The sequence below is a fragment of the Cebus imitator genome, unplaced genomic scaffold (assembly GCF_001604975.1).
Source record: "Cebus imitator isolate Cc_AM_T3 unplaced genomic scaffold, Cebus_imitator-1.0 Scaffold193, whole genome shotgun sequence".
In the NCBI taxonomy this organism is placed as follows: Eukaryota; Metazoa; Chordata; class Mammalia; order Primates; family Cebidae; genus Cebus; species Cebus imitator.
Window position 1 is genome coordinate 1,058,582 of NW_016107508.1, and position 10,192 is coordinate 1,068,773.

General features: G+C 40.4%; 1 protein-coding gene across 1 annotated transcript in view; it reads right to left on the bottom strand.

The window, feature by feature from the left end:
• Positions 1-10,192, bottom strand: part of CATSPERB (cation channel sperm associated auxiliary subunit beta) — a 152,208-nt gene that overhangs the window by 99,957 nt on the left and 42,059 nt on the right. Inside the window, exon 11 of the mRNA XM_037745163.1 lies at positions 6,095-6,161. Coding sequence (XP_037601091.1) covers positions 6,095-6,161 — 67 coding nt within the window. The remainder of the gene's footprint in view (positions 1-6,094; positions 6,162-10,192) is intronic.

Genomic DNA, 10,192 nt, shown 5'->3' on the forward strand with positions numbered 1-10,192 from the left:
GCCTTGACCTCAGCGATGATGCTGTCCATGTCCAGGGAGCGGCTGTTGTCCATGGACAGCACCACAGAGGTGCTGGAGATCTGGGACTGCAGCTCCCGGATCTCCTCTTCATACAGCTGCCTGAGGAAGTTGATCTCGTCAGTCAGTCCTTCCAGGCGAGACTCCAGCTCTACCTTGTTCATGTAAGCTTCATCCACATCCTTCTTGATGAGGACAAATTCATTCTCCATCTCTGTACGCTTATTGATCTCTTTCTCATACTTGTTCTTGAAGTCCTCCACCAGCCCCTGCATGTTGCCAAGCTCTGCCTCCAGCTTCAGCTTCTCCTGGCCCAGAGTCTCCAGCTGCCGCCTCAGGTTGTTGATGTAGCTCTCAAACATGTTGTCCATGTTGCTTCGAGCCGTTTTCTGCTACTGCAGGGGGCTCCACTTGGTCTCCAGCATCTTGTTCTGCTGCTCCAGGAACCGCACCTTGTTGATGAAGGAAGCAAACTTGTTGTTGAGGGTCTTGATCTGCTCCTTCTCCTGGGTACGCACGGCCTGGATGTTGGGGTCCATGTCCAGCTTAATGGGGTTCAGCAGGCTCTGGTTGATGGTGACGGCAGTGATGCCTCCCGGGCCTATGCTGCTGGCCCCCGCGTAGCCTGCACCTAGGCCACCGCGGAAGCCAGTGCTGCTCACTCGGGAGAAGCTCGAGGAGCTCGAGCGCGCACTGGGCCCACTCGTGAAGGAGCGGCTGCTGAAGGCCCCAGGGCCAGTGGTGGACACCCTGTCAGACTTCTGGGTCACCCTGATGGACATGGTGGAGGCAGGAGTGGAAGCAGGCGGGCTGAACCAGGGAGAGATTCCAGAAGGAGCGGAGAAGCTGCTGCTTGTTGTATGATTTTTTTAATAAAGAAGATTAATTTAATATTGGTGGTTCAATACAAACAGCTGAATCTTCTAAGTTGTCAGCAAAATGCCCATGTGTTTAACTTTAAAGTTCTTAGGTGAATCCCTGAAGTTTACAAGCTTTAAAAATGGTTAACAGGAAAATAACTTTAAATGATGACTAGTGCTGTCTAATATCTCAGTTTTCAAAAGCAATCTGGATAAATGATTAAACATGAAAAAATCAAATACATGTAAATGGGTAAATGCTTGCTAGCAAACTTTTTATAAAATTTAAAATCTTAAAATTATTGGATGCTCATTTAGATGTCTGGGTCATTTCCAACTAAAAAAGGATTAGGATGTGGGAAAATATAGTTTATAAAACTTGTAGAATTATTTCATCTATAAAATGTTAACATCTGATAAACAGTTCAGGATTTCTTGCTTTCAAAGCTTTCACCAAAGTTTAAAGTTAGTAAAAATAAAAGTACATGTTAATATATAATTCTGTAAGTTGTATTTTTATTAAAAATAATTACATATGAGAAAAGATCTTATATGGTAAATTTCTGTCCCAAAGTAAGTTATTTAAGAAAGAGGTAATATAGGACAAGATAGAAAGGAAGCATTCCACAGATGGCCTATGTCATATGCCATATCCATGGATAGTCTATGTCAGATGTAAGATTTTACATCTTATCAAGATAATTTCTATGCTGTCTTTATTAGATTTTTGATAGCTTAAAAAAACCTGAGATTTAAAAGAGTGAAGGTTTTTACATCCACGTAACCTGCTATGTTGCCCTTAAAGTCTTTTGATTATCACTTTGGTTAAATGAATAACTATTGTTTTACAATGACCTATCATTCTATTTGGACCAAATGTTTTGAGTCTTTCAACATCTTTCACAGATGTCCTCAAAATTAAATCCTAAATTAAGTCTCTGATTTATTTCTTAACACTCATCAAAGCTATAAAAATTAATCAATGCAAGGTTGTAAATCTTTTTATGGCTTCCAGTCAGGACTCCAGTATCACCACCTCCAGCCTCTTGAAAAGGTCCTTAATGGGGCTATTAACTAATCCATGTGCTGTTAAGTTACAGAGCTTTGACTCCTAGATGCACATATCACATCTAAGAAGACTCTGACTCTGCCAGTATCTGATACCAAACTCAAGTCAACCAAAGCCTCATCTTTAGACCCAGACAAAGGCGACAAAATATACTGCTTTAATAGGACACAAGACAGTCCTGTATTTAAAAACATTAAGATGCATTTACTAATTTTGCCTCTATCTGAATTAATATTTCTTCTGTGCCTTAATTCTAAATAATTTAAATGTTTAGCTACCTGTGAGGTTCCTTTCCTGTCAGTCTTAGAATGGGGCAAGGCTTATGACCATTTTGTTTGAAATGTTGCTAATTATGTTGCTAATTACTTTACCTCCAAAGTGGAAACTATCCCATTCTTCCAGGCCCAGGGACTACTGCAGAAGAGGCAGTCACGTGAGATTATAAGGGCTGGTTTTGAGGGATAAATTTAGTTCAGAACCTCCAAATCAAGGACAGACACACAGATGCCTAAACAGCTAAACAAAATGCCTGTGTTTTGCATAACTAATTGCTACAAGCTAAGATTATAGTAGCTCAATGTATAAAATATATACATAAGTCAATTTTACAACTTGGGTTTTTGGCTTTTGGTTTTTTAGCTCTTACGCTGCTTAAGAGGAATTTTAAGGATTAGTGAGTGCCTGGTCACCTCCATTCTAATCTGGCCTAAACTGTTTAACTGGCTATAAGTCTTTTGACTCTAAGTTTCTTGGCCATAGGTATCCCACTGAAGGGCATGATGAACCTGGGACAGGTAGCCATACCACCCCAGCATTAGTATGGGACAAAGTAAAAGCTTGGCCATTGATACTGCCTCTGGCAGATCTTTACCAAAAAAGAGGAAATATAAGCCAAAAATAAAATACTGAATCTCCCACCAACTGAACAAACCCTCCCCCTTGGCTAAGGGAACCCCAAGAAAAAAACCTTAAAAACTTAATTCCCAACCGTGATGGTACAGAAAGTCAGACATGCCCTAGTATATTCCCTCTCTTTTATGGTTTAGACACTACAATTGACCAGCATTAATTATCACAAGAGTGACAGAACAGATTATTTATGGCAATAAGCTATCAAATTATAAACATGACCTAAGCCCGTGTCAGACAAGGATTAAGTCTCCCCCCAAGGTAAACGGAGTCATATGTTACATGCACGTTTGTTCAATATGCATGTGTCAGGACCACTTTCATAAATATTCAGAGCTCCTCCTATAACTTGTTCAATTCGTGTGTTTAGCCAACCTTTCATCATACCCCCCGGCCCCCTGGGTATGATGGACAATGGAGAACAAGCTTACAAACTTTCTAATTCATATGGGGGGGCATATATTCCATCGTTAACATCTGCCTATCCTCTGATTCAAAAAGACTGATGGTTGCAGGAATGTCAGGGCAAACTGTGACTCACCCCTTCCTACAACTTGTAGATTGTCATCTTAAACTCCTTTCCTTAAAGACAGGAAAAACTAAAGAGATGAACCACACTCTAAAAAAATTGCATTGCCAAAATATGTCAAGAAAGCAATTTGACTTGTGATAAATTTTTCCCATTGTCTTACTCTGAGTCAAGTTAACACCTCAAAGTGGGTGCAGGTTCAACCCTTTCGAGATTGTTTATGGGAGACTCCCTGGGAGTCCCACCTTTAGACCTAATAATTGAATCAAGAATTAAACAATACATACAACAGTTAGGGAAGACATTACTAACTAGGCATCAGTTTGCTGCTTCCAGGTCCTCATACCCTAGGGGTGAGCCCCTTCACCCTTTCCACTAAGAGTTAAGGTATAGCTAAAGTCTTGGAAAACAACAAGGACCTGACTGGCAGCTAGCCAAAAAGTGGATGGGACCTTATGATGTGCTGCTGACCCTGCATTCATCTGTCAAATTGGCTGGAATTAACCCCTGGATACATCACACTAGGTGAAGGCAACTCATCCTCAACCTGATACCTCAGAAAACCAGCCTGCCTCTTCATGTGAGCCAAGAAAAGACCTAAAGGTGTATTAAAGAAAAAAACACAGAGATAAGTACTATCCTTTTCTTAACATGAACTTCTTAACAAGTTTTGAAGTCATTAGATTATTTATCTCTGGTAAAACTAACCTTTTTTAATTTTATTTTTATTTTTATTTTTTTTGAGATGGAGTTTCGCTCTTGTTACCCAGGCTGGAGTGCAATGGTGCTATCTCAGCTCACCGCAACCTCCGCCTCCTGGGTTCAGGCAATTCTCCTGCCTCAGCCTCCTGAGTAGCTGGGATTACAGGAGGACTAACCTTTTAGCTGAATGGGCACAAATGGTGGCTTCCCTCCAGAACAGAACAGACTGCTGGGTCTGTGGGGAATTGCCCTTTCTTCCACTGCAGGCTTGCCATGGTGCATCCAAGCCACCAACCAAAGTACTTGATGTCATTTCTATACCTGGTATGGGGCACTTCACCCATTTTCCTTTCATGGCCATAACTCATCTCATTATAAGACTCATGAATTTCCTACTTGCCAGGAAATCAGAAAACATGTTTTTCAACTAAGTTGTGAGCAGGTCAATGTCACCTCTCCCTTGGGATATGCTGTACACAATGGTGTCAAATGGCTGACAGAGGTACAAATACAGGTAATAGGTCAAGCACACCTGTGCACTGAACACCACAACAGCAGTGCACCTCAAGCTGAGACCTGGAACATGGGATAGTTACCTCCCCAGCAACATCATCAAACTCTTCAACTGACTAACAGTTAAACGGCTGGGGTAGCAAAACAACTCCTTCTTGCACAGAGCCAACACTCCATGCTGGGGCTGGCTGTAAGCCTGTGGCACTCACAGTTGGCTCTATGGCAAATGCATCTGGGAGCACCCTTACCTTACAGGATGAATCCTGTTCCATCCAGACTCTGCCTGCCAACTGAGAAAGTACAAACACCAGACACTATTGTTGAAAATGGCATCCTGGCGGTTTTACCCACTAGCCATCTTTTCCCCTCAGGCAGTGACCACATATGTAGAATTACAAGTAGAGGCCCTGGCTAAGCATATAGCTGCTGCCTTTAATAACATCCACCATGCCATCACCCTTGTTACTGAAGAAACTTTCAGATTAGGCAAGTGGCATTACAAAACTGTATGGCCCTGGATATCCTGACTGCAGCCTAAAGTGGCACTGTGCATTAAGACTACTGTCTACATATACTAGATTATTCTCACAATATAACCTAAGCTATGCATACATTGGATACTCATATTTTGCTCTAGATGCCTTCTCCCAATAACGGCATGGCTTAGTCAGCCACTTAGTGCATGGAAGACTTTCACATATAGCATGATTGGTATTTTGCTCATTGTCCTCTTCAGCTGCTGCGGATTTTACTGCTGTTGTATACTCTGCAAGGACTCAGGAAAGATGTCCTCAGAAGCTCCTGTGTCCCTGCACCATAATGCTCCCGCAAATTCCTACTACAAGTCTAGGAACTTGAGAATATTTCCAGCTTCAGGTGGACAAATTCCATTCTGGTACCTTCTACCTATGCTCCTTCTCAGCAGGAAGTAGCCAGATCGACTATGCCACCCATTTTCCATAGAAATGGAATGGAATTTGCACAATGGAAAGTTGTAACCAAGTGGCTTAGGTTAAAAATGCACTTTGAACGTTTTTTTTTTTTTTTTTTTCCTTTCCTGCTTTTAGCCTTGAAAACATACTTTGAAACTCTTGGTTTCCCTCCCTTCCCACCAGACACTCCCTTGCACTGCTGGCTTATCTAATTATGTGCTTGCTAGAAGTTCCAGGGGCTAATTTTGAGACAAATCAGACATGGAGACTCAGCTACAACATTCCAGAGATTACTTCAAGGAGGTTAGTCTACAACCCCGCCATTGTGGAGATGACACCAGCCTATGCTCCAGGAGGACCATGACTCAAGACAGCCACGAGGACAAGACACACAGACCTTGCACCCAGCATCACCCCTGCATGCCTTCCACCCCAAGTTCCCCTTTTTAAACCCCTCTCCTGAGCCAAAACTTTGGAATGGTCTTTTAAAGGCTGAGCTTGCATTCAGTTACATATATATGTAAAAGTCTCTTGATATAGTATATCTTGAACCAAAATTTACCTTCAAATTTCTCTCTGTTAGCAAAACATCTTTCATTATACCACAATTTTCCTTTCACATAGTCAACCTACATAAATAAAGAAAAATATCACTTAGCCAATATGTAGACTTAAAATTTCTCAGATATAAGATAGAAAAAAACTAAAAAATTTCAAAGGTTGATAGTTCAGGAATGTGAGGCAAATAAAGAGACAAAAACTGTATGCAAATAAAATAAAAGATTGTAGAATGAGGACAAGAAATAAGAATATACATTTTGAACAATGCACAAAAAAGGAATAAAGAGAAATTGCACATGGATTGGCATATGTTAATGGAGGATGCCCTTGTCTATGAACTCTCTTTCAGAAGCTACCAGAAGCCATTAGTCTTTCAGCACAGTTACAATGAGTCACATGTTTATCTTTTATTCCTCATTAGTGGCAGCTGGGTAGCTTTCCCAGAAGCCTGACAGCAGGAAAAGGGCTTTGAAAATTGGTCATGACAGAGAAGCTTCAAATATATTGAATATGTTGGATATTGATGTTGGATATTAATTAAATGCAACAGTTGGAGATTATTTTATTATAGGAAGATTCTGACCTTCAAATATCTGTTGGGACATAAGAAGACTTTCTTACTTTTTTATAGACCAATAATAAAATCTGTCTGATCTGTGTGCAAAAGCCTTCGCTGCTATCTAATGATCAAACTTGAACACATGAGGAGTCACTTTTTTTTTTTTTTAATTGAGAAGGAGTCTCACTCTGTTGCCCAGGTCCAGTGGTATGATCTAGGCTCACTGCAACCTCTGCCTCCCAGGTTCAAGTGATTCTCCTGCCTCCACCCCCCAAGTAGCTGGGATTACAGGCACATAACACCATGCCTGGCTAATTTTTTTTGTATTTTAGTAGATATGGGATTTCACCATGTTGGCCAGGCTGGTCTTGAACTCCTGACCTCAAGTGATCCACCCACCCAGGCCTCCCAAAGTGTTGGCATTACAGGCGTGAGCCACCACACCAACCGAGGAGTCACTTCTATGTATGTACGTATGTATGTTTGTATTGATATGGGGTCCTGGCTCTGTCACCCAGACTAAAGTGCAGTGGTAGGATAGTAGCTCAACTCCAGCTTCCAACTCTTCAACTTAAGCAATCCTCCCGCCTCAGCCTCCCAAATAGCTGGGACCAGAGATACGCACCACCATGCCTGAGTAATTTTTTAATTGTCTGAGAGAAAGGATTCTAACTATATTGCCCTGGTCTAGAACTCCTGGTCTTAAGCAATTCTCCCACTTTGGCCTTGTAAAGCAGTGGAATTATGGGCATGAGCCACTGTGCATGGCCACCAACAATTTTTTTTAAGTATCTACATTGTGCCATGTACTGTACTGAGATTTTTCATATGTAATGTTACTTCATCACCTAAGAGGTAGTATATATTGTTATGCTTATCCTAAGAGGTAGATATTGTTATGCTCATTTTAAAATGAAGAAATTGAGGTTCAGAGAGTTACACAACTTGTTCAAAGTTTTATGTCACATGGCTAAGTTAGTCCAAAATTTGAATCCAGTCTGTCTTTATTTATTCACTCAATGACTCAACAAATATTCATCGAGACTGCCTATGTGCAAGGCTGTGTGGTAACTTACCAGGGCACACTAGTAGTAAGATAGGCCTTGACTGGAACCTTAAATCTTGTGAGGCTAGTTTGAAGCTTAACAGACAAAATAGGGTGATAATGATAGGAATTTGTGTTGAGAACTGGAGAGTGCACAGGAGGAGCACCTTGGTGGTCAGGAAGGGATTTCTGAAGAATGCTGAAATTCTCTAAGTGAAATAGAAGGAGGGAGTGCATGCTAAGAAGACAAAACATGTTATGCAAAGGAGTCGAGGTGTGAGAAATGCTGGCAGGTTCAGGGCAGGTGAATGGTTTAGCCTGGCCGGGCAGGATGGCTGCAGGTGGAAGCAGGCACGCTCAGGCTGAAGCAGAAAGTATTTTGTGACTCACGAGAATTTCAATTTTATCCTTAAAGAAGTGATCCATATTCCTTGCTGTTGCCACTAAACAGATTTTGGTGGATAACTAACAGATTTTACCTCATGCCAAATCCCCAATTTAGGGATCTTATACTTCCTATTACCTTTGTCTGGAAATGCTCTGTCAAAATAATTGCTCCAAGTCATTCAAGTTTCTGCTTAAATTTCATCTCTTTGAAAAGGCCTGCTTTAATCGCCCTATTTAAAATAGAATATTATCTTCCCCTAACTCTTTCTCTTACCCTGCTTTAATTTCAACAAGCACTCATCACTATCTAAGATCACATTATATATTTGTTTATGTATTTTTTTAATGGTCTAGCCCCCTCAGTAGAAAGTTAAGCTATATGAGAGTAGGGACTTTGTCTTGTTCACTATGGAATCCCTCTTATCTGAACAATAATGGAATACAGGAAGTGCTCAACAAATATTTGTTGAGTGAATGAGATTTACTGAATGAATAAATCAAGTATTCACTCATTCAACTACCTGCCCAAACACCCACATATATCTCATTCTTTACACCTTTGCTTCAGTCATTAGTAAAAGAGGACTTATCCAAAGGTAGATCCTAATAACCCTTAAAAATAATTCACTCTCCCCCTTCCCTCCACTCCCCAATCCCAGTACCTCACTATCTTTGGAACCCTGTATTTCCCCTTTCCCTCATCACTACCAACCATCCTTGAGTTTTACTAAGATATTTTAGTTTAATAGGATTTATCATAATATCCCTGCAAATTGTAAAAACCTCCATGAAGGGCAATTTGTGATTATTTTTTAATGTTGCATAAGTATTTACCCCTTGATCTCCCAATCCAAGTTCTAGGATGTATTATATCTATATATCTGGACACATAAAATTTCTAGGTACAAAATTATTAATGGCAGCATTGTTTGTAATAGCAAAATATTGGGTAATTACCTAAGCTTCCATCAATGGATGATAATGTAAACTCTGGTTAGTTCATACAATGGAATACTTGAAGTTGTAAAAAAGAAACAAAAAAGAAAAGAAAAAGAGGCTATTCTCCATTTATTAATATGGATTTTTTCCCTGTGATTTGTTGATAAGTGAAGAAAATAATTTAGCATACTTTGTATATGGTATAAGAAAGTGAAGAAAAGAATATATATTCATAATTATTTGAATTTCCATTAGAAAACACTGAAATGTCAAGGCAAGAGTAATAATCTAGGAATAAGTAAAAGAAAGAAAAAAAACCACTGAAATGATATAAAATTAAAAAAAATGATTACCTGTAAGGGATGGAAAAATCAGGGCGAATACACATAGAGGTGGGACAGACTTCTCAGTGTATATCTTTATGTAACTTTTTTAGTTTTTAACTATGTGAATATACTACCTATTTGAACATTGTAATTTTTAAGTATTGAAAATTCTCATTTCCCTTGCAACATGTCCTTTCTTGCTATAGGCTGTGTGGGAGGTGGGGCCTTTGGGAGGTGATAAGGTGAATAGAATTAATACCCTTATTTGATGTGGGGGTGATTCAGTGAATCAAATTAGTGTCCTTATAAAAGAGAACCCAGGGAGATCCCTTGCCCCTCTGCCATGTGAGGACACAGTGAACAGATGGCTATCTATGATCCAGGAAAGCAGCCCTAACCAGACACTGAATCTGCCTGCACCTTTATCTTGGACTGTCTAGTCTCCAGAACTGTGAGAATTAAATTTGTGCTCTGTATAAGCCACCCAGTCTATGGAAACTTTGCTACAGCAGCCCAAATTGGCTAGGATGTCTTTGTTCAAACATCCTTTTCTAGGCTGGGTGTGGTGACTCAGGCATGTAATTCCAACACTTTGTGTGGCTAAGGCAGATGGATCACCCAAGGTCAGGAGTTTGAGACTAGCTTTACTAAACTGGTGAAACCCCATCTCTACTAAAAACACAAAAATTAGCTGGGCATGGTGGCACATGCCTGTAATCCCAGCTACTCAAGAGATGACTGAGGTAGGAGAATCACTTGAACCCAGGAGGTAGAGGTTGCAGTGAGCCAAGACTGCCACTGCACTCCAGCTTGGGTGACAGAGGGAGACTCCATCTCAAAAAA